General features: G+C 43.4%; 2 protein-coding genes and 1 long non-coding RNA gene across 5 annotated transcripts; 1 reads left to right on the forward strand and 2 right to left on the reverse strand.

Annotated features, from left to right (window-relative positions):
• Positions 1-441: 441 nt before the first annotated feature.
• Positions 442-3,023, reverse strand: LOC118386569 (protein arginine methyltransferase NDUFAF7, mitochondrial-like). The gene is made up of 4 exons (XM_035774268.1): positions 2,844-3,023; positions 2,652-2,795; positions 1,854-2,027; positions 442-1,394 (listed from the first exon to the last, which is right to left on the reverse strand). The coding sequence occupies exons 1-4, from the start codon at positions 3,021-3,023 to the stop codon at positions 1,212-1,214; spliced, it is 681 nt and encodes a 226-aa protein (XP_035630161.1). The 3' UTR covers positions 442-1,211.
• A 624-nt stretch (positions 3,024-3,647) lies between these two features.
• Positions 3,648-13,146, reverse strand: LOC118386689 (uncharacterized). 2 transcript variants are annotated; one of them, XR_008140670.1, is made up of 8 exons: positions 12,729-13,146; positions 9,347-9,471; positions 9,138-9,218; positions 8,838-8,946; positions 7,058-7,250; positions 6,803-6,862; positions 6,560-6,670; positions 3,648-6,141 (listed from the first exon to the last, which is right to left on the reverse strand). It is a non-coding gene; the product is annotated as an uncharacterized LOC118386689 (long non-coding RNA). The 2 variants fall into 2 exon arrangements; XR_008140669.1 differs by lacking the exon at positions 6,560-6,670.
• Positions 13,147-13,193: 47 nt separating this feature from the next.
• On the forward strand, positions 13,194-22,699 carry LOC118386687 (CCAAT/enhancer-binding protein zeta). Of its 2 annotated transcripts, XM_052523369.1 has the most exons (18): positions 13,194-13,332; positions 13,643-13,848; positions 14,741-16,266; positions 17,440-17,671; positions 17,891-18,038; positions 18,422-18,510; positions 18,743-18,796; positions 18,992-19,094; positions 19,267-19,335; positions 19,428-19,494; positions 19,658-19,764; positions 19,888-19,954; positions 20,109-20,305; positions 20,471-20,506; positions 20,611-20,706; positions 20,807-20,868; positions 21,038-21,119; positions 21,510-22,699. In XM_052523369.1, exons 2-18 carry the CDS (start codon positions 13,675-13,677, stop codon positions 21,668-21,670), a joined length of 3,270 nt encoding a protein of 1,089 aa, XP_052379329.1. In that variant the 5' UTR covers positions 13,194-13,332; positions 13,643-13,674; the 3' UTR covers positions 21,671-22,699. The 2 variants fall into 2 exon arrangements, with proteins under 2 accessions (XP_052379329.1, XP_052379328.1); XM_052523368.1 differs by lacking the exon at positions 13,194-13,332 and having other exon boundaries at positions 13,385-13,848.
• Positions 22,700-24,179: the final 1,480 nt, after the last annotated feature.

Genomic DNA, 24,179 nt, shown 5'->3' on the forward strand with positions numbered 1-24,179 from the left:
ACATAAGAACTGGGTGCTCTTTTTTTATGGCTCTAATCTGTGTAATTAAAACCAAATGTCACAGAGTGCCAGTGGAGCCTGTCACATTTCATTGTGCCATATGTTAGATGAACAGAGCAATTTGTGGCTGGGGAAGAAAATAAATGGCTAACTACTGCTGTGTAATGATAGCACCACATGTTGAGGCCAACAGAAGGCCCCAGAAAACAAAAAAATGTCTGTTGCCTTTCTCAGAAATCGACACGTTCCTTCCAAGTATAAATATACTGGATTAAATACCATAAATATTTTCAGTCTTAATCAAATGATCACATAAAAATAAGGAAAATACTCTGTGCATTATGTGATTCCCAGACAAAGATGGTACAGCTATATAATATACACAAGAAAAATGTTGTGTGATGACTTTTAATCATCAAGACCTTAATATCTTAGCTTCACATTAGCCTCCCTTCAGTAGGACTGGCTGGTTATTTTGGCTACGGTGATAGTCCTGTGTAATAGTCTCTTTTAATTGCTACTAGGGCAGCAAGGGCGAGCCTGTCAGAGCAAAACACAGCATGCTGCGAGTGGCTGACTTGCATCCCAAATGGCACCCTATGCCCTATGTAGTGCACCACCTTTGACCAGGGCTCTGGTCAAAAGTAGTGCACTGCATAGGGAATAGGGTGCCAGTTGGGACATGGATGCTATCTACGAACGCCACGCTCACCCAATTGGTTCAAGATGTTAAGGCAGCCAGGCACCACGTGGCCCATTAATAGTTTCCTTCCAAAAGACAGGAGCAGAGCGGAGCTGTATTCCTAACGCTTGAAACGCAGTGACCTGGGGTGACGTTCTTCTGACTGAGAACATTTACATTCCGTACCCCTCTGAATTACATGTTGCTTTAATTAACATATATATATGATAAAGAAAGACATCAGTTGCCATCGTCCCTCAGGGTGCATCATTCCTAGATTTGATTAGCACATAAGCTCAACTTTTCAAACTAAATTCAGACCAAACCCTATTGCTTCCGAAGGTCTTTTGTATATAATCAAGGTATAGTACTAAATTCATGGGTGCGAATTCTAAGTGTCTTCACAGGCGAGTTCATATTCACAGCCTCTGCAGTGCAGTCTCTGTTGGAACCCATGGTGGGTCTCTGGCTACGCTTTTCACGAGGGGCCAAGCTCACTGAAGCTAGCCACAGGCAGGGGCGTTGGGGCCTACTTGGGAACCGGGGCCATCTTCTCACCCCCCTCGGACTGCTCAGGCCTGGTGAGCCGACTGTGGTTGAGCATGGTGAAGAACTGGAACCTCTCGCCCATCTTCTGGGGGTTGGTCAGCATGTCATAGCCCTGTATCAGCTCGGCCTTTATAGACGGGTCTGCACATTTCCTCAGCAGAACCTGAAGAGAAACCCAACATTGCAATTGGACAACGCTAATTGAGTAGAGGGCAAAGTAAAACGTTTATCCCAAGTGCTCTTGAAAGCCCCGATCAGCCAGTTGAAAACCATGAATGTCCATTTAACGTATTGCTTTGAAAGAAACTGATGCAAACTTATTTGTGGGTGAATTTGTAACGAAACCAGGACAAAAAACAACAACTGTTTTTGTCCTGGTTTTGCTAGGATTCACCCAAGTACGAAATGCTCACTTTGTAAACAAATGTGTTCACAAACAAATGTGTTCCTTGCACTTTTTGGGCGCAAGGAACATTTCTGGGATCTTTTATTTCAGCTCATGAAACATGGGACCAACACTTAACATGTTGGGTTTAAATTTTTGTTCAGTATACAATAGTCACCTTAGCCCCATGTATAAATAAGTGAAATAATGCTGTGTGAACACAGGGTTTCTTCCCACCTGTAAGCTTGTATCGATGCCCATATTTTTCAGGAAGTCTCTTTGACAGACAGGCCCCACGCAGACCACCGTAGCTCTAGCCATCTTAATCAGGCAACTGAAGTCCACGTCAGCAGTAAGGTCAGCAGAGCCAGGGGACGCTAAGACATCATGGAGCTTAGGATCTTTGAAACCCTGGGGGTGGGGGACAGGAGAGGCGGTCTGGTGTTATGACAACATGACGCATGACTACAATAGTTTGTTATTGGTGTATTGTTAAATTTTCATTTGACTTAATTTGTTAGTTTTTATTTTTTATTATTCCAAATCAGGTGCTTCCTTTCACAAGCAACAGCTGATAATATCTTCATGTAGTCACTTGTGACATAAGCGTGAGCCGTCCTGAACCATGGACGCCTTGTTCACAGATGGGATTGTGCAGTTCCCTGCCACATGTCTTTTGAAGGAGGGGGCCGCTTGTTTGAACCTCCTCCAGCCCACCTTTTCATCACACAATTTAGTGAGTCCCAGAGCCAGAGAGCCATGCAGTGAGAGCCCACCCCTCTTAATAGGGGCCAGATGAGGCTAGGTTAGTGTGGAGCACGAGGAACAGGACTGGAGGGCAGTTGACCCTGATTTCCGTGTGTCACCAGCAAAGGTCAAGAGAGGCATGTCGGCTTCCTGCATCAGTTTCCTTGTCGCTGAGGCTTGTTCGGCTAATCACATTACCATACACACTAAGTCAGAGACACACACAAACCAAGACCGTATTAAAACCTGCTGATAAATGGGCCAAGTTGGAGACATGATGGTATGTACTCTGAACGTGTCCGTCTTGGTCCCGCCGTGCCCGTAGTCTACAATCAGTGCTGCGCCCCCGTCCTCTGCGATCCGATTGGCCAGTTGCTGGACGATGTCCCCTCCCTCCGGGCAGACCTCCACGAGCCGTCTCACTTCACCTGCCTAGGAGGTGAGGGGTTTCAGAACAAAAACAAGAGCGGCTCTGCTTACCTCGTCTGTGTGAAGCCCCGGCCAACACACAGAGGCCTGAGAACACACATCATCAATCATACATGGCTTCACTTCCAAATCATCTCCACTAAGCAGCACCGGCTCCAAGCCCCTAGGCAACAGAGAACCAAAAGGAGGGGCTTGCCTGGGTGGGATAATACGCATCCCAAATGGCACCATATTCCCCTATATAGTGCACTACCCTATGGGCCCTGGTCAAAAGTAGTGCACTATATAGGGAATAGGGTGCGATTTGGGACACACCCTTAGACTAATCGGGGAACACATGTTGATGGGAAAAAGAGACTCAAGTGGAGTATTAAAAGCTATAGGCCTATCTACTTCTAATGGAAACTCCATTAGACCACAGTGATGAAAGAGTGGAGCACCAGAGACGATTATGTACTGCTTTTAACCATGGCGAGCGTAAAGAGAACAGCGTTAAGGTTAATAAACTCTACTACAATATGTGGAACCTGAGATACACATGCCTGTCAGGCACAGGCTGCAGCCATTAGTCGGGATCTCAAACCAGTAAGGGGGTTTCACCCAAGATCACTCATGATGTCAGGCTTTGGCACGCTGTTCAAAGCCCCTGCACTCTTCCAGAGAGACCAGATGAAATAGGTTGGTACTGTATATATTGCATAAACGTGGGTAATAAAAGACAGATGCTGGAGAGTCGTCAAACTTTTAAGGAAAAAGGAGTTTGTTGAGCAATTTGTGGGTGTGTTTGTGTCTATGTACCATAAAACAAAGGCTTAGGCAAAGATATTGAACAGATTTTCTTTTTATTATCTTTGTAATTTAATTTTAAAAAAGTGAAAGGCCCAATGCAGCCGTTTTAATCTCAATTCAAAATCATTTCTGGGTCACAAAAGTGGCTGTTATTGGCAGAGAGGTTTGGAACTCTCGTTTATTGGTCTATTAACTGATACCGCCTGGTGATGTCACCATGCAAGCCAAAACCACACCCATGCAAAACCGGTTAAGTGTGAATTGTATTTTCAACCAGTAACTATCAGCAAATAATATTGATCACATTTCTTCACACTTTTACAGTGTTAGTTTCATCGGCTGTTGTACAATATGATACAAAACTCAAGAAAAACTGAATCAAAAACGTGATTTTCCGTGTTTTACAGTTTACATACACCTTACGCCAAATACATATAAAACTCAGTTTATCAACATTTCTGACATTAAATCCTAGTAAAAATTCCATCTTAGGTCAGTTAGGATCACCACTTTATTTTAAGAATGTGAGATGTCAGAATAATAGCAGAGAGAATGATTTTTTTATTTCTTTCATCACATTCCCAGTGGGTCAGAAGTTTACATACACTCAATTAGTATTTGATAGCATTGCCTTTAAATTGTTTAACTTGGGTCAAACGTTTTGGGTAGCCTTCCACAAGCTTCCCACAATAAGTTGGGTGAATTTGCAATAAGTTGCGAGTTCAAACCCCCGAGCTGACAAGGTACAAATCTGTCGTTCTGCCCCTGAACAGGCAGTTAACCCACTGTTCCCAGGCCGTCATTGAAAATAAGAATATGTTCTTAACTGACTTGCCTGGTTAAATAAAAGGTTAAAAAAATAATAATAATAAATATAAAAAATTCTGGCCCATTCCTCCAGACAGAGCTGGTGTAACTGAGTCAGATTTGTAGGCCTCCTTGCTCACACACACACCTTTTCAGTTCTGCCCACAAATTTTCTATAGGATTGAGGTCAGGGCTTTGTGATGGCCACTCCAATACCTTGACTTCGTTGTCCTTAAGCCATTTTGCCACAACTTTGAAAGTATGCTTGGGGTCATTGTCCAATTGAAAGACCCATTTGCGACCAAGATTTAACTTTAACTGATGTCTTGAGATGTTGCTTCAATATATCCACATCATTTTCCCCCCTCATGATGCCATCTATTTTCTGAAGTGCAGCAGTCCCTCCTACAGCAAAGCATCCCCACAACATGATGCTGTCACCCCCATGCTTCACGGTTGGGATGGTGTTCTTCAGCTTGCAAGCCTCCCCCTTTTCCTTCCAAACATAACGATGATCATTATGGCCAAACAGTCCTTTTTTTGTTTCATCAGACCAGAGGACATTTCTCCAAAAAGTACAATCTTTGTCCCCATGTTATTTCGATATAGGATTTGTATTTTACTGTAGATATAGATACTTTTGTACCTGTTTCCTCCAGCATCTTCACAAGGTCCTGCTGTTGTTCTGGGATTGATTTGCACTTTTCACACCAAAATACATGAATCTCTAGGAGACAGAACGTGCCTTCTTCCCGAGCGGTATGGCGGCTGCGTGGTCCCATGGAGTTTATACTTGCGTACTATTGTTTGTACAGATGAACATGGTACCTTCAGGAGTTAGGAAATTGCTCCCAATAATGAACCAGACTCTACAATTTTTTCTGAAATCTTGGCTAATTTCTTTCGATTTTCCCATGATGTCAAGCAAAGAGGCACTGAGTTTGAAGGTTGGACTTGAAATACATCCACAGGTACACCTCCAATTGACTCAAATGATGTCAATTAGCCTATCAGAAGCTTCTAAAGCCATGACATCATTTTCTAGAAATTTCCAAGCTGCTTAAAGGCACAGTACACTTAGTGAATGTAAACTTCTGACCCACTCAAATTGTGATACAGTGAATTATAAGTGAAATAATATGTCTGTAAACAATTGTTTGAAAAATTACTTGTGTCATGCACAAAGTAGATGTCCTAACAGACTTGCCAAAACTATAGTTCGTTAACAAGAAATTAGTGGAGTGGTTGAAAAAAAGAGTTTTAATGACTCCCACCTAAGTGTATGTAAACTTCCGACTTCAACTGTATATACACCGAGTGTACAAAACATTAGAAACACCTGCTCTTTCCATGACAGACTGACCAGGTGAAAGCTATGACCCCTTAATTAATGTCACATGTTAAATCCACTTCAATAAGTGTAGATGAAGGGGAGTAGATGAGTTAAAGATGGATTTTTAAGCCTTGAGACAATTGACATGAATTGGCATGGATTGTGTGCTATTCAGAGGGTGAATGAGAAAGTAAAAATATTTAAGTGTCTTTGAACAGAGTATCGTAGTAGGCACATCGGTTTGTGTCAAGAACTGCAACGCTTTTTCCCCCCACGCTCAACAGTTTCTTGCGTCTCTCAAGTATGGTCTAACTTGACACAACTGTGGGAAGCATTGGAGTCAACATCCGTGTGGCCAGCATCCGTGTGGAACACTTTCGAAACCTCGTAGAGTCCATGAGCCGATGAATTGAGGCTGTTCTGAGGGGACAAAAGAGGGGAGTGCAACTCAAAATTAAGAAGGTTTTAATACTGTTTTGTTCACTTAGTGTCCATTTCCACACTATGAGGTTGAAATAATACTGTGAAATTGATGATAATGCACTTGTATTGTAAGGCTTGTTTGAAAAGACCACTTGAAATTTCAGCCTGTTTTGGTGGTATGGAGTTTTGGCCTGCCTGGTGACATCCCATCCCCACTCAGACCACTCCCACAGTCCTACCTTTCTAGCTTGCTTGAGAAATTGCTCTTTCCTAAGAAGCATTTGTGTTTCTTTTTGACAATTTTAATTGAAAACAACCACAGTAAGGTTCTTTAATTGTTACACAGAAATGATTGGATATTGACATAAAAAAAATGTAATAAAAACAGCTGCAATCATCAACACGCAGCACTCACCTGTATGAGCTGAGGAGAGGCAAGAGTGGGAGCTGGCACTATGACAAACCTCAGCTCGCCTGGCTCATCTAAGTCAATATCCACCATCACCTCCCTCCAGCCCTTTGTTCTCTGTGCCCACGTCACAATCAATGCACAACGCAACGGATCAAATGGCACTTACAATTCATGTTTTTCCAAAGACTTGTGATCTGTTATCAAGATCTATATGTCTCATCCAAATAGCTGATAAAGTAAATGTACCTGGAATTTGTGGATGGGTAAGGCGTCAAAGAACTCATGAGCAAGGTAGATTGCGGAAGCCTGTATGAAAGAAAAAAAAGTGCCAGTCAATAACAAATTCACACCCAGTAAATTAAACTCTTACCATAGCTAAATGACTAAGTATTAGAACATGCATCATTAGTCTCCAGCCAAGTTTCAATACTACGTCTACCTCTAGACACGTAATCCAACATGACATTAACTACAATTACCCCATTTAAAACTATAGATTACCAACTCTGGGGACGTCATCCAGGTTGCGGCACCAGGAGATGGGGAGGCCTGTGGTGGTGGTCCCCTGGCGGTACACAGGCTCATCCTTCCTGGCCCACCCCTGGCTCTGGTCCCTCGTCAGAGCCTGGCTCAGTTTAGAACTCACCTCCACAAGGTGCACTGAGACAGCAGCCCCACGCAGCTGACTGATGACCTGGACAACACAGACAGACAGACAGCGTATTGTTTAGCAGTTTAGCTTATTAGATCGATGGACTAAATGTGGAAATTGCTCCCTCCACTGGTCATATATTGAACTCGCATGAATACGGTCTGTTTACAAAGCAGTTGGCCATGTAGTAGTAGGACATAGCATCACGAGACTGGGCATACAGTACCAGTCCAAAGTTTGAACACATCTACTCTTTCACGTTTTTTTCTGTATTTAAAAAAAACAAAAAGACATGACAACTATGAAATAACATATGGAATCATGTAGTAAGCAAAAAATGTGTTAACTCAAAATATATTTGAGATTCTTCAAAGAAGCCACCCTTTTCTCTCAACCAGCATCATGAGGAATAATTTCCCAACTGCCTTGAAGGAATTCCCAAATATGCTGAGAACTTGTTAGCTGCTTTTCCTTCACTCTGAGGTCCAACTCATCCCAAATCATCTCAATTGGGTTGAGGTCAGGTGATTGTGGAGGCCAGGTCATCTGATGCAGCACTCCATCACTCTCCTTCTTAGTCCCATTAAGCGGAAACCAGATGGTATGGCGTATCGCTGTGGCGTATCGCTGCAGCACAGCACCCCTACATCACACCTCCTCTTCCATGCTTCGCGGTGGGAACCACACGTGGAGATCATCCGTTCACCTACTCTGCATCTCACAAAGACACAGCGTTTGGAGCTAAAAATCTCAAATTAGGACTCATCAGACCGAAGGACAGATTTCCACAGGTCTAATATCCATTGCTCGTGTTTCTTGGCCCAAGCAAGTGTCTTCTTATTATTGGTGTCCTTTAGTAGTGGTTTCTTTGTGGCAATTCAATTATGAAGGCCTGAGTCACAGTCTCTTCTGAACAGTTGATGAAGAGATGTGTCTGTTACTTGAACTCGGTGAAGCATTTATTTGGGCTGCAATTTCTGAAGCTGGTGACTAATGAACATATCCTCTGCAGCAGAGGTAACTCTGGGTCTTCTTTTCCTGTGGCGGTCCTCATGAGAGCCAGTTCCTCATAGCGCTTGATGTTTTTTGCAACTGCACTTGAAGAAACTTTCAAAGCTCTTGCCATTTTCCAGATTGACTGACCTTCATGTCTTAAAGTAATGATGGACTGTCATTTCTCTTTGCTTATTTGAGCTGTTCTTGCCACAATATGGACTTAGCCCTATTTGGTAAAAGACCATCTTCTGTATACCACTCCTACCTTGTCACAACACAACTGATTGGCTCAAATGCACTAAGGAAAGAAAATAATTTTAACAAGGCACACATGTTAATTGAAATGCATTCCAGGTGACTACCTCATGGAGCTGGTTGAGAGAATGCCAAGAATGTGCAAAGCTGTCATCAAGGCAAAGAGTGGCTACTTTGAAGAATCTCAAATATATTTAGATTTGTTTTACTTTTTTTGGTTACTACATGATTCCATATGTGTTATTTCAAAGTTTTGATGTCTTCACTATTATTGTACAATGTAGAAAATAGTAAAAATAAAGAAAAACACTTGAATGAGTAGGTGTGTCCAAAATTGTGAATGGTACTGTAAATACTTGTGAATGGTACTGTACATACTGAGAATGTCATTGGCCAAGGAGCCTCTTCCTGGTCCAAACTCCACTAACTGGAAGTGACTGGGCTTCCCTGCTCCCATCCACTCACTTAAACACCAGATCCCCAGCAGCTACAGACAGAGAAAGGATAAGCTGAAACCATCATCGTCGTCACTCAGGGCTTTGGTATGGAACAACATAAAGAAACTCGAACATAGAAAGACTGTTGATAAAGCATGTATATGCATACATCTACAACACAGCAATCCATACATGTATTGATTAACATGAATTGAAATATGGTTCTGATGAAAATGCTTACCTCCCCAAAGAGCTGACTAATTTCTGGCATTGTGATGAAATCTCCATCTGGCCCAAGCATATCATTCTGCACATAATAGCCCTGAAAAATAAACAGACCGTTTCATCTCTGAAACAAACATATCTTTAAAGAACAGTGGCACTGTCTGACTGGTTTCTGTACTGTGTGGGTGTGCGTGCGTGTGAATTGATCAGGTGGTAGTTACCTACCTTGACTGGGTTAGTGAGAACCTCATGTACTCTGCCACTGAGATAGGACCTGTAGCTTTGATCTCAGAGGTTAGGTGGCTGAGCATTGAGTTCCTTGGCATTAGTTTATCTGCCCCATGATCTAACTATAAAGAAGAAGTTAACATTTAGATACAGATTTCTGATAGAAACTAGACATAGACTGAAATGACTGTGGATACAATTCCAATGAGAGATATCCATAACTAGTAAGGCTGAAATAGAGAAACTGATCTTACCAGATGATGGTGGTGGACAAGGGCAAGGACAAGGACTAAAACTCTGCAGTGCTCTAACTGTCCTCATTGACACAGTTATCTAGCTAGTTACAACACTCAGACAATGTTCCACTGTAACAGTAGGCTACTAACGTTATACTTTCCCAGAAAGGGACATCAAGCCTGACTGCACAGGAGCATGAGAGAGACAACTGAAAGCACACCGGCAGGGATCAGCTAACTGCGTTTCATAGGCCCACGTACAATATCTTGTCAAACTACAGCCCAACTTTACATGACAGACTTTGGCAGAATATGCATTAATTCCTCAGACTCCACGAGTGTAGCCAACTAGCAAGCTAGCAGATTCAAAAGTGTTTGGTCCACCCAAGATGGCATAGCAGTCAGACGTGTTTCGTCGTGTCCCGTGTAAATAGTTTTTCCTTTTTTTTGTTGCAAAATTTTTGTACATATTGTAATATCACTTTCCATCTACAGACTGAATATACTCTCCTGCAACCAGCCTCACCCAATGTGGTACGGATCTGCTATTTTTTATACTTAAGAACCAGAACCCCCATCAAAAGCTAGCCAGCTACTAGCTAGTAGTCAGTTAGCCATTGCTAGGCTCATCTGCTAGGCCCATCTCCCGGCTAGCCGAATAGGCCCAACAGCCACTCCTTGGGCTACAATATCTATTTTGGTTTCATGCATGTTAACATTAGAAGTCTCCTCCCTAAGTTTGCTTAATTCACTGCCCTCTGCCAACCCGGATGTCCTAGCTGTGTCTGAATCCTGGTTTAGGAAGACCACCAAAAACCCAGAAATGTCCATCCTTAACTATAACATTTTCCGACAAGACAGGACTGCCAGAGGGGGCGGAGTTTCAATCTACTGCAGGGATAGCCTGCAGAGTTCTGTCTTACTATCCAGGTCTGTGTCCAAACAATTTGAGCTTCTACTTTTAAAAATCAACCTCTCCAGAAACAAGTCTCTTACCGTTGCCACTTGCTATAGACCCCCTTCTACCCCCAGCTGTGCCCTGGACACCATATGTGAATTGAATGCCCCCCATCTATATTCAGAGCTTGTGCTGTTAGGTGACCTAAACTGGGACATGCTTAACACCCCAGCCATCCTACAATCTGAGCTTGATGCCCTCAATGTCACACAAATGATCAATGAACCCACCAGGTACAACCCCAAATCCATAAACATGTGCATACTCATCGATATCATCCTAACCAACCTGCCCTCCAAATACACCTCTGCTTTCTTCAACCAGGATCTCAGCAATCACTGCCTCATTGCCTGCGTCCGTATTGGGTCTGCAGTCAAGCGACCACCCCTCATCACTGTCAAACACTCCCTAAAACACTTCAGCGAGCAGGCCTTTCTAATCGACCTAGCCTGGGTATCCTGGAAGGATATTGACCTCATTCCATCAATAGAGGATGCCTGGTTATTCTTTAAAAGTGCTTTCCTCACCATCTTAAATAAGCATGCCCCATTCAAAAAAATGTTGGACCAGGAACAGATACAGCCCTTGGTTCACTCCAGACCTGACTGCCCTTGACCAGCACAAAAACATTCTGTGGCGTACAGCATTAGCATCGAATAGCCCCCGCGATATGAAACTTTTCAGGGAAGTTAGGAACCAATATACACAGGCAGTTAGGAAAGCAAAGGCTAGCTTTTTCAAACAGAAGTTTGCATCCTGTAGCACTAACTACAAAATGTTCTGGGACACTGTAAAGTCCATGGAGAATAAGAGCACCTCCTCCCAGCTGCCCACTGCACTGAGGCTAGGAAACACTGTCACCACCGATAAATCCCCAATAATTGAGAATTTCAATCAGCGTTTTTCTACAGCTGGCCATGCTTTCCACCTGGCTACCCCGGTCAACAGCCCTGCACCCCTCACTAGAACTTGCCCAAGCCTCCCCCATTTCGCCTTCACCCAAATCTAGATAGCTGATGTTCTGAAAGAGCTGCAAAATCTGGATCCCTACAATTCAGCAGGGCTAGACAATCTGGACCCTCTATTCCTAAAAGTATTCACTGAAATTGTTGCAACCCCTATTACTAGCTTGTTCAACCTCTCTTTCGTATCATCTGAGATCCCCAAAATTTGGAAAGCTGCCGCAGTCATCCCCCTCTTCAAAGGGTGAAACACTCTAGACCCATATCTCTCCTACCCTGCCTTTCTAAGGTCTTCAAAAGCCAAGTTAACAAACAGATCACCGACCATTTCGATTCCCACCGTACCTTCGCCGCTATGCAATCTTGTTTCCGAGCTGGTCATGGGTACACCTCAGCCACGCTCAAGGTCCTAAACGATATCATAACCGCCATCGATGAGAGACAATACTGTGCAGCTGTATTCATCAACCTGGCCAAGGCTTTCGACTCTGTCAATCACCACATTCTTATCAGCAGACTCAACAGCCTTGGTTTCTCAAATGACTGCCTCGCCTGGTTCACCAACTACTTCTCTGATAGAGTTCAGTGTGTCAAATCGGAGGGCCTGTTTTCCAGACCTCTGGCAGTCTCTATGGGGGTGCCACAGGGTTCAATCCTCAGGCCAACTCTTTTCTCTGTATACATCAATGATGTCACTCTTGCTGCTGGCGATTCTCTGATCCACCTCTACCCAGACAACACCATTCTGTATACTTCTGGCCCTTCTTTGGACACTGTGTTAAATAACCTCCAGACGAGCGTCAATGCCATACAACTCTCCTTCCGTGGCCTACAACTGCTCTTAAATGCAAGCAAAACTAAATGCATGCTCTTCAACCGATCGCTGCCCACACCTACAGCATCACTACTCTGGACGGTTCTGACTTAGAATATGTGGACAACTACAAATACCTAGGTGTCTGGTTAGACTGTAAACTCTCCTTCCCAGACTCACATTAAGCATCTCCAATCCAAAATTAAACCTAGAATCGGCTTCCTATTTCGCAACAAAGCAGCCTTCACTCACGCTGCCAAACATACCCTAGTAAAACTAACTATCCTACCGATCCTTAACTTCGGCGATGTCATTTACAAAATAGCCTCCAACACTCTACTCAGCAAATTGGATGCAGTCTATCACAGTGCCATCCGTTTTGTTACCAAAGCCCCATAATACTACCCACCACTGCGACCTGTATGCTCTCGTTGGCTGGCCCTCGCTTCATATCCGTCGCCAAACCCACTGGCTCCAGGTCATCTATAAGTCGTTGCTGGGTAAAGCCCCACCTTATCTCAGCTTACTGGTCACCATAGCAGCACCCACCCACCCACAGCACACGCTCCAGTAGGTATATTTCATTGGTCACCCCCAAAGCCAATTCCACCTTTCCTTCCAGTTCTTTGCTGCCAATGACTGGAACAAACTGCAAAAATTACTGAAGCTGGAGACTCATATCTCCCTCACTAGCTTTAAGCACCAGCTGTCAGAGCAGCTCACAGATCACCTGCACCTGTACATAGCCAATCTGTAAATAGCCCATCCAACTACCTCATCACCATATTGTTATTTATTTTGCTCCTTTGCACCCCAGTACCGCTACTTGCACACTCATCTTCTGCACATCTATCACCCCAGTGTTTAATTTGGAGATACTGTAATAATTTCGCCACTATGGCCTATTTATTACCTCACTCAAAAAGTGCTTGTACATCCGCCTTCTTACGCCAACAACATTTCTGATTGGACAGTATTTGGGTTGGTTTGTTTTGCATGGCGTGGTGCCCCGGGTGAGTGAGAGTTCACTTCAGATAAATGGAATGGTTTAGAATGTGCAAACTATCTCGCCCATTCTTTGCAAAGCCGGTAACAAAACTTTTGATTGGATGAAATTGACTTGTGAACTTTGAACTTTTAGTTCCAACAGTCCTGTTTGATACATATAAATCAGAAATATAATCCATAAAATCCTATACACTACTAATCATGTGGATTTGGATAACAAAATAAAACACAAGCTGAAATCAAGCTGGATATGAAGATCACAAATAATTGCTTTCGACGATAGTAAGGCAGTTACTGTACACACTTTCCTTCCAGGTCCTGTCATTTTTCTACATGCTGCTTTCAGCATGGCACCGAAAGGAAAGAACCGTAAGGCATTAGCCAAAACACATTTTGTAAATGCAAAGGACGAGTTTGAAAATGACAACGATGGAGATGAGGAAGAAGAAATCAATGGAGATGGTCCTCAACCGGACGACGAATTTAATTTGGACGAGGTTTTACGTTTGGGTGGAACCCGAGTAAGTAACGTCATTTGAGGCTAGCACCTCATGCTAACTAGCACATTTATCCTACTGCTACCACTAAACACGTGCCATTTTCTCCCAAAATATCGAATCAACTGTTTGTTCAACTGTTAATGCTTTCTGTATTTGTTCGAATTTGCTACGCTTTATCTAGCATTGCCAGTAGTTATTGACGATGATGCTAGGTAGCTAACTTAGCTAGCTAGTTGCCTTGAAACCCGACGATTAATTGCATTGAATTCTACGTCGTGCAAAAGTTAGTGTTTGAATCTGGAAAGTTTCTTCTCACGATCTCTACACGCCAGTATGTTGAATAAATATACATTTAAACATACTCTACCGGTTGTTACGGATGTTGGTCTTTTGACGGAAAGAATGCAATACACTATGTCCACAGGAATGTATAATTAAATCACCGTATCAAAGCGCTCATTGTACATTCAGATTAATATCCCCTGAAGCATTCGCAGAACCATGTAAACATGTGCACAAGTTCGGCACGTATACATGTTTGGCCTGCATGTATTGTCATTTTGTGAGCATGCTTCAGGTTATAGAACTCTGGACGCACAAAGTCCGGTTGTGGATTTAATTGTGACTTAACGTTACCTGTGGATATATTGTATCACAGAGGACCAACTGAACGGACAACTGTTAACTAAGTTAAAATATAATTTTACTCATTCTGGCTTGTTAGAGGTCTGAGATGCAAACGCAAATGTCTGCTCGATGTAGAATTCAATTACAATTCAACATCAGGTTTCCAGGCAAGGTACGATATAACTAACGTTAGCTGCTTGCAAGTGGTTGTACTTGGTAATGTTCACAGACAAGTCATGACTGTTCAATCACTTTTTCTCTTGGCTTTTTTCTTGTGCTGGGGTAGGCTGACTTTGCCCTGCTTGACGCCATCATTGATGAGAACGAGCTGATCGACGGTGGAAAGAAAGGAGCCATAGATGACCTGGAACCTGGCGAGTTGGAGACATTCATCACCAAGCTGGGCATCCGCTCATACAAAGACCAACAGATTGTCCCAGATGAGCCTACAGAGGAAGAGAAGGCAGAGGCGAGCCAAAAGGAGAGCAAAAAGGCTGATGCCAAGAAAGCCAAGTCAGGTGATCAGAAGCCCAAACCAGAGCCTAAAGGCAAGGACCTGCCTGCCACATCTACAGTGGAGACAAAGAATAAGAAAAATAAAGAGACAGCAAAAACCAGCGTCCCAGCCACTGGAAAGAAAGCTAAACTAAATGCCAACTTATTTGAGTTTCAGCCGAGGCAGCTGCTTCTGATCAAACCAGGTGGCAAGTGGTTTGACCTGGAGTACACTGCAGAGGGTACCTCTAACCCACAGGATGAGTCTCAAGTTTCCCAGTACAAGGCCCTGGCTATAAAGCTGTTTGAGGCTGAGACAGGGCTCTACAAGAGCAAGAAGAACATGCAGAAGGGGGCCAACTCAGCCTGGATGAAAAATGTGGTCTCCGCAGGCACGCTGGCTGACAGGATGGCAGCCATGACAGTTCTGATCCAGGATGCCCCGGTACAGAGCATAGAGCATGTGGAGAACCTGGTCTCCATGGTGAAGAAGAAGGGTAGTCGCAGACAGGGGCTGATGGCTCTGGACACTCTCCGAGAGCTCTTCATGTCTGACCTGCTGCCAGTGAACCGCAAGCTCAGGACCTTCGCCCAGCATCCTTTTGACAAGCTGGAGCAGAAGGCGAGCGGGAACAAGGACGCGCGCGACCGCCGCCTCGTCCTGTGGTACTTTGAGCACCTTCTGAAGTACCACGTGGCTGAGTTCGTGGTGGCCCTGGACGAACTCGCCCACGACACGGTGGCAACCACCAAGGCCAAATCTCTGGCCACTGCCCACGAGCTGCTGCTCAACCGGCCCGAACAGGAGAGGGCCCTTCTCATCCAGGTGGTCAACAAGCTGGGAGACCCTGAGTACAAGACGGCAGCCAAGGCCTCGTACCTGCTGGAGACCCTGCTGCACAAGCACTCCAACATGAAGGCGGTGGTGTGCAGCGAGGTGGAGCGCCTCATGTTCAGGCCCAACATCAACCTGAAGGCCCAGTACTACGCTGTGTGCTTCCTCAACCAGGTGCTGCTGAGCCACGACGAGGCCGAGCTGGCCAGCAAACTCATCTCCATCTACTTCTCCTTCTTCCGAGCCTGCATTAAGAAGAAGGATGTGGAGTCCAAGATGCTGAGCGCCCTGCTGTCGGGCGTGAACAGGGCCTATCCCTACGCCAAGGCCGGGGACGAAAAGGTGAAGGAGCAGCTGAACACGCTGTTTAAAGTAGTGCACCTGGCGAAGTTCAACACTGCCGTCCAGGCTCTCATGCTGCTCTTCCAGGTGATGGACTCTCAGCAGATCGTCTCAGACCGCTACTATGTGGCTCTCTACAGGTAAACTGCACTTCTAGACTTGCTGGTGTGATCAAGAAGAATGGCTGTATGTTGTATCAAATCCTGTCCCCCAAAAAATGTGAATTTGTTTGCTGTCTGTTTCTTAATAGTTGTCTAATTTATACTAACTTGATAGTATTTAGTCATGGGACCTCATTTTGCACTTTCTTAGTCTGTGTTCTAGTAAACATACCGTTGACTGTACTGAACAAAAATATACACAAGTTTACTGAGTTACAGTTCATATAAGGAAATTAGTCAATTGAAATAAATTCAGTAGGCCTTAATCTATGGGTTCACATGACTCGGCAGGAGCGCAGCCATGGGTGGGCCTGGGAGAGCATATGCCCACCCACTTGGGAGCCAAGCCCAGCCAATCAGAATACATTTTTCCCCTCAAAGTGGCTTCATCAAAGACAGAAATACTCCTCAGTTTCATCAGCTTTCCGGGTGACTGGTCTTAGATGATCCCGCAGGATAAGAAGCCAGATGTGGCGGTCCTGGGCTGGCGTAGTTACACGTGGTCTGCGGTTGTGAGGCCAGTTGGACGTACTGCCTAATTCTCAAAAACAATGTTTGAGGCGGCTTATTGTAGTGAAATTAACATTCAATTCTCTGGAAGCAGCTCTGGTGGACATTCCTGCTGTCATCATGTCGATTTCATGCTCCCTCGAGACTTGAGACATCTGTGGCATTGTGTTGTGACAACTGAACACTTTAGGGTGGCCTTTTATAGTCCCTAGCACAAGGTGCACCTCTGTAATGATCATGCTGTTTAATCATCTTGATATGACACACCTGTCAGGTAAATCAATTATCTTGGCAAAGGAGAAATGCTCACAGGGATGTAAACATATTTTTGCACAAAATCTGAGCGAAATAAGCTTTTCTGTGCATATGGAACATTTCTGAGATCTTTTGTTTGACATTTGAGTAATTTAGGAGACACTTATCCAGAGTGACTTACAGCAGTGAGGGCTTTCATTTTTGTTATTTTTCGTACTGGTCCCCTGTGGGAATCAAACCCACAATCCTGGCGTTGCAAGCGCCATGCTCTAACAACTCAGCTCATGAAACATGGGACCAACCCTTTACATGTTGCGGTTTATATTTTTGTTTAGTATACAATGATCATGATGCTTGATTGACGCATCTATGTTTTCTGGTTTACAGGAAGCTCATGGACCCAGGTCTGACTCTGTGCTCCAGGCAGAGTATGTTCCTCAACCTGCTGTACAAGTCTCTGAAGGCAGACATCGTCCTGCGGCGGGTCAAAGGCTTTGTGAAGAGGCTGCTGCAGGTCAGCTGTGAGCAGAACCCTACATTTGCCTGCGGGGCTCTCTTCCTTGTATCAGAGGTCATGAAGGCCAAACCAGGCCTCAAGCTGCTGCTGCAGGAGTGTGGGGTAAGGCCAAGCTCAATGACATCAGAATAAAGTACTAGTTATTTTCATATTGTGCACAATCACATAATGGAACTCTTGGGGAAAGTTTCCCAGGCACAGTCTAACACTAGTCCAGGACTAGACTTAATTTATATTTGGGAAACCGGCCATTAGATTAATTTATTCTAATGATTTTTGTCATCATGTCACTTGATCTCGCTTATTGTGATATGATTGCAGGATGGTGAAGAGGAGAATTTCAAAGATCTTAAGGAAGAAGAGGATGATGAGGAGAGGTTTGTAGATGCAGATAAGGTGGAGGAAGGACAGCGTGAGATCATTCCGAAGCCCACTGCATCGTCGTGGGTACATCACCAAAACATTGAAGGTGAGATTTATTATTAAGACCACCCCCTTAACTTTATTTTCAATTCCTACACCCAGATACTTATAAATGCATTGATTATTGTGGGGTAGCCTAGTGGTTCGAGCATTGGACTAGTAACCGAAAGGTTTCATGTTCAAATCCCCGAGCTGACAAGGTAAAAATCTGTCGTTCTGCCCCTGAACAGGCACTGTTCCTAGGCCGTCATTGAAAATAAGAATTTGTTCTGAACTGACTTGCCTAGTTAAATAAAGGTAAAATAAATCAAATAAAATTGTAAACATTTGTGTTGTAATGTAAGTATAATTATGTTTTGATTGTGACTCCTGTATATTCAGTGGTCACCTTTCCCCCTCTTCATGCATACTCGTTCTTTTGTTGTCCAGGTGGGAAGAGTATGGATACCTACGACCCGTTACACAGAAACCCCCTATTCTGTGGGGCTGACCACACCACGTTATGGGAGCTGCACAGGGTGAGCCTCATGACAATATTGGGCGCATCCCAGGTGGAACCCTTTTCCCCATATAGTGCACTACTTTTGACCAGGGCCCATATTGCACTCGATAATAGGGTGCCATTTGGGACGCCGTCAGTTGTGTGACGAGAGAAAGGTGCTCTGTGTTACGGGCTTGCTTGAGAAAAGGTGATGTACCATAGGAGAATCCACTTATGTTGTTATTTTACATCTTGTCTTTCCCCCTCAGCTCTCTGCACATTTCCACCCATCAGTGTCACTGTTCGCCAAGACAATCCTACAGGTAAAATTAACTTTTTTTTTTTTTTTAATGTTTGGGGAAACTTTGTCCTTATTACCAAAAAATTAATACAAAGAAGTTGCCTGTGTAGCAATGGGCCCAAGTGGGTATCAGGGCTAGCCCTCACTATCCTTCTGACTCCCACTTGAGTTTTTCTGTGTTTAATTCCTCCCTTTCCCCTCTGCATCATGTCCTCAGGGAGAGTTCATCAACTACACAGGAGACCCTCTCCAGGACTTCACTCTCAGCAAGTTCTTGGATCGCTTCGTCTTCAGGAATCCCAAGCAACTGAAGGGCAAACGTAATATTTCCAACATTTTCAGTTGCCTTTTTCTCTCAGTCCACCATAAATGCATTTCATTGCCCGGTTCACATTATTAGTCAACTGTCTGGTCTCAGTTCATTCCCCAAATCAGTTATTCACCCTACCTTTTCGCCTGGGTTGAAACTGTTTTCATCTCAATCATTCACAGAAAACACAGACGCTACAGTTATGCAGCCCAAACAGAAGCTGACCATGAATAACATCCACAATTTACCTGGTGAGTGTGTCTTTTGAATCACTATAAAGTATGATAAAGGGGTCACTTTATTGAGCAGAAGTAAGGCAAGTCTTCTTTCTCCCATCTCTCAGTGAACTGTGAGGAGTTCCTGTCCAATAAGGAGAGTCAGATTCCTGTGGATGAGGTCTTCTTCTATCGGTGAGTAACTTATGATTATATAGACGGACCTTTTGAGTAACAGTGTCAGGTTAAAAAAAATATATGTATATATTGTGAATAAGGCAGCAAAGAAAATGTAATGGTTACATTGTTTGAGTGACTCGTTCTGGGCTGTCTTTAAATGCCCCGTTCCCCACGCTAGGTTCTTCAAGAAACGAGAAGCGGAGAAGGCACTGCGTCGGCCACGAGGAGATGGAGATAACGAGAGTGTGGAGGACGTGGACGATGATGAGTTTGAGACTCTGCTCGGTAAGTTCCAGGACTCTGAAATAAACTGTTATTGGACAAAATTCAGGAAATGGGTCAATGTATATCAGACTTCAGGCTCATCTTTGGTTGACTCGTTTTTGGTTGCCTTCTCGCCCTGTCCAGATTCATACGAGGGAGACAGTTACTTCACTGACTTGCCAATTGATGAAACAGACCTGGACTTTGCAGGGTAAGTACAAGTTTGATAAAGCTTTGCATTCAGATATCATCAGTGATTCATGTGTACACCTATCAAACAAGGCATTGAAATGGTTCCCAGTGATTTTTATTTAATTTTTTTATACTGAATGATATATCTGACATTTTGTTTGTGCATGTTGCAGCAATGTTAAGGCCAAATCTAAGAAGGGGAAGAAGGGTGGAGATGAGGATGAGTCGGACCTGGATGATGACTTGGATGGTGATCTGGATGATGAGGAGGTGTCCCTTGGCAGTATGGACGAGGAGGACTTTGGAGATGAACTGGAGGAGGAGGGAGGGGCCTTCATGGACCCCGCTGGGGAGGATGATGATGAGGAAGGTATGTTTATGTCCCAATATCTCTCCTTCCTCCCAAAGTGTGCAATTGTTCACTTCCCTTGACTAGTTTGAAATGAAATGACTGGTTTATGAAATATGGTGGAAAGTCCCATTAACCCATGCCTCCACGAGTGTAGACTTAACTCTAATTTCTTGTCTCTTTCAGTTCCAGAACTTGATGATGGTGATTTTGCTTTTGGCGGTAATTTTAAGTCAATTTTCTTAACATAAATTACTTTCAAAAGGGCATAATTGTGAATGGCTATTAAAAAGTTGACTCTTCAAAAATATTGTTTTCCCCTCAAGATTCTGACGATGAGATGGAGGTTCCAGACATCACTCCGGGTTCTAAAAAGAGCAAGAGGAAGGCATCAGAGGATCTTAACTACACTGGGTCTCTAGGTTAGTAGCTGGGCCTCTATTGTGTACTGTTGAACTGCTCTGAGTCTCATTTAGAAGTGTAGAATCTTATCTGACATGTCGACATTCTTCCATTTTGTAGGTTCCAAACCAGGGAAGAAACACAAAGGAAAGGACACAGCCATGTTTGCATCTGCTGAAGAGGTGAGATGGTCATGCCTATCATATTTCTCATATCTCCCAATGTTAAGTTGGCGTGCTGATGGCTATCCTATTACGGTTATGCTACCCGTCAGTTTGTTGAACAGTTTCTTGTGATGAAACTAAAAGGATATCACTGAATGCTAAATGTCTATTTAATTTTTTTTCCCAGTTTGGATTTATGTTGGATGAAAATGCTGGCTCAAAGTTTGACAACATCGGCATGAATGCCATGGCCAACAAAGACAAAGCAGGTAAGCCTTGGCTTAAATACAGTCTATTAAACATGTCCCATGTCTTATTGAATACTACAGTTAGTGTCACCTGACAGAAGAAGAAAAAAGCCCAATTGTATAAATGACTTTACTCAGTTGGCTAGATTACTAGCTTAACTACAGCATATCCACATGGAGAGAGTCAGTAACTTCACAGCAGTTTGGAGCACACTCAGTCACTAGTGTTCCTGTCAAAGTTGCACAAAATAGATAGCTCCATCATGCTTGAGAGATTAACAGTTAACCAACCCTAAGACGGTACTGAATTCAGTCCACGTCAGGGTACATTTCATATCAAACAGGTTGTTGAATACAGTAGATGACCAAACTTTAGTAGAGGGTGCAGAGTAAGTTGCTCTTCTCCTCCAGGTGTCAGGCAGCTCAAGTGGGAGGCCCAGAGAGACGATTGGGTCCGAGGTAGAGATGTCAAGACCCTACGGAAGAAGAAGGCCATGTTTAACAAGAAGAAACAGTTTGGCAAGCAACCGTTTGGCAAATCAAGGGCTGGCAGAAATACTTTCAAGAAGTAGTAATCATTTCTGAACCTAAGATCACTTAAGTTTGTGTTCATGCTCTACGCCTTCTTGGAACAATCTTTCAAGGTCTTGCTCTCGAATCCCATAAACCCTGGGATATTCGCTGTACAGACAAAGTGATGCTGTTTTAGGCTGCATTCACACAGGCAGCCGAATTCAGATTTTTTTTACACTAATTGGTCTGTTGACTAATCAGCTCTGAAAGATTTGATGTGATTGGTCAAAAGACAAATTAATGGGGGGGGTCAGAATTAGGCTGGCTGTGTGAATGCAGCCTAACACTATTATTCTGTCTCCAGTTTATTAGAAGTCCAACGAATATGCCAGGGTTAATGGGATTTGAGAGCAAGTGGGTGACATGCCAGGGGTGTGTTCATTAGTGCAAACTGTATTGCCTTTATCTATACCTGTTGACAGTTCCTGGTTTGTTCTACCGATCATTGGATAAACTACTTCATGCCTGTGTAAAATTAAGTAGGCTGCGTTTACACAGGCAGCCCAATTCTGATAATTTTTCCACTAATTGAACTATTGACCAATCAGATCAGCTCTTACCCATAATTGGGCTGTCATGCTTTGAAGTTACCTTGGGCTGCCTGTGTATAAACAGCCATATTCTCTGTATTGACATTTCAACTCTGTTCAATATTTTTTATAGGTTTATACAAGGTAAATACAAAATGACAACATTAGCATACTATGTCTGGTCTGTAATAATTGTAACTGGAGATGAAACGTTTTTAATATTTGGTGCCGATTTTATTGCTGTGCAGTTTGGAATTGGAACGATTCTTCAAGTTTGTATGTTTTGAACTGTCTATAGCCCGTACCCTCCAGAACAGAGAGACGCATGTTGTTCATACTGTTTCTGAAATAAAAATAAATTAACATTTTGTTACAAAGCAATGGTGTACATAGCCCAAGATAGTCCGTGTACATGGCAAATGTCATTTCTATATCAAATGTAAATGTTACCATGACTTGTGTACATCTTGTAATAAAAAAGACCACAAGCACCCAGCACACCTGTAGTACTACTCCTTTGAACAGTCTCTTTGCTAACAGTGCCAAAGGGTCTTCTGGGCCACTTAGGCTTTGTGAGGTTCTCAGTCTTTCCTATCACACAATGCCTTCAATCTGTCTCCCAGCAGTTGGCGTTGTTTCGCCCACCAAGCAAGGATTTTTGTATGGAGGCTACATGAAGTTTATTTGATCGAATACAAGTTCCGAAATGTTACGTTAAGAGTGTACTGATCTATGTAGGACACGTGACATCACGGCAACTAAGAAAACACTCGGATATGCATATATAGTAGCGTCTCCATTGAATTACAGGCGGTTGACGTAACCAAAACGAATTTTAAAAAACAGATTACAATAACTAATCCAAAGAAAGGATGGGCGGGAGCTAGTGCGGTGCCGCTTTTTGGACAACAACTCCAAGTGTTAGGGCGGAGAGACAATGTCATCTTGTTAGTGTATCCATGATCTTTGATTCAATCCAAATTCATAGCCTTTTTTACATTTTAACCTGTATTTAACTAGGCAAGTCAGTTAAGAACAAATTATTTACAATGACGGCTTACCCCGGTCAAAACCGGAAAACACTGGGGCAATTGTGCGCCGCCGTATGGGACTCCCAATCACGGCCGGATGTGATACATCCTGGATTCGAACCAGAGACTGTCGTGACGCGAACTGAGATGCAGTGCCTTCGACGGCTGTGCCATTTGGGAACCCGATTAAGACAGACAACTGTTTATTTCAGCAGAGAACACGCGTAAGCACTGACAACCCATACTTTTCAGTACACATATCCTAACAAAACAAATACTTGTCGTATTACAAATTAAATAGATTGTAATATCGGTTTTATGTTGTTATAACAACCTACCTTTCTGTGCAGTACGGACACACAGATGAGGCATACGGGGTTTCAAATGGATAGCACAGCCACCAAGTCAAAATTGGCTAGGTCTATATTGTGAAATTCATGAAAGCAAAAATGTGCTTTTTGGTCTTAATTTGAGGTTCGGGTTGGGCATAAGGTTATCAGTGTGGTTAAGGTTGGGTGAAGTTTTAAAATCAATTTTTAAGAAGATAAATTGAGGAAATAAACGGGGTTTATGGCTTTGTGGCTGTGGTAACTAATGACGACCACTATGCAGGGCGGTGTGAAAGCCTTTCTATTAACACTGCTCCCTGCTACTGCGAGGACTCACCACAAGGGGACACTGTACTCAAGATATAACAGGCAGGGCATGATAAATCAATTTCATTTGGTTAAAAAAGTACAGGAATGATTGGGGGAGGAAGGGAGGAATTCAATTACCGAAGTAATTTATTTAGTCTATTCTCATATCACCTGTAATCACAGGATCATCAGTCTGTAATCACACCTGTAGCAGATGTTAATCTGCCTCCTCAGAGTGCAAAGATGTCTTATACCCATAAGGATATATGAATAGTAGGAAGGAAACAAGGCATTTGGCCAAGTAGGCTG

The sequence above is a fragment of the Oncorhynchus keta genome, chromosome 8 (genome assembly GCF_023373465.1).
Source record: "Oncorhynchus keta strain PuntledgeMale-10-30-2019 chromosome 8, Oket_V2, whole genome shotgun sequence".
In the NCBI taxonomy this organism is placed as follows: domain Eukaryota; kingdom Metazoa; phylum Chordata; class Actinopteri; order Salmoniformes; family Salmonidae; genus Oncorhynchus; species Oncorhynchus keta.

Coding starts and splice junctions, on each gene's coding strand:
- LOC118386569 (XM_035774268.1), bottom strand. CDS start 3,023: ATGGTGCCATTTGGGATGCGTATTATCCCACCCAGGCAAGCCCCTCCT. Junction 2,028..2,651: donor CCAAGACGGACACGTTCAGA/GTACATACCATC, acceptor CCCCACCCCCAG/GGTTTCAAAGATCCTAAGCT. Junction 1,395..1,853: donor GCATCGATACAAGCTTACAG/GTGGGAAGAAAC, acceptor GTTTCTCTTCAG/GTTCTGCTGAGGAAATGTGC.
- LOC118386687 (XM_052523369.1), top strand. CDS start 13,675: ATGGCACCGAAAGGAAAGAACCGTAAGGCATTAGCCAAAACACATTTT. Junction 20,707..20,806: donor TAACTACACTGGGTCTCTAG/GTTAGTAGCTGG, acceptor TCCATTTTGTAG/GTTCCAAACCAGGGAAGAAA. Junction 20,869..21,037: donor TGTTTGCATCTGCTGAAGAG/GTGAGATGGTCA, acceptor TTTTTTTCCCAG/TTTGGATTTATGTTGGATGA.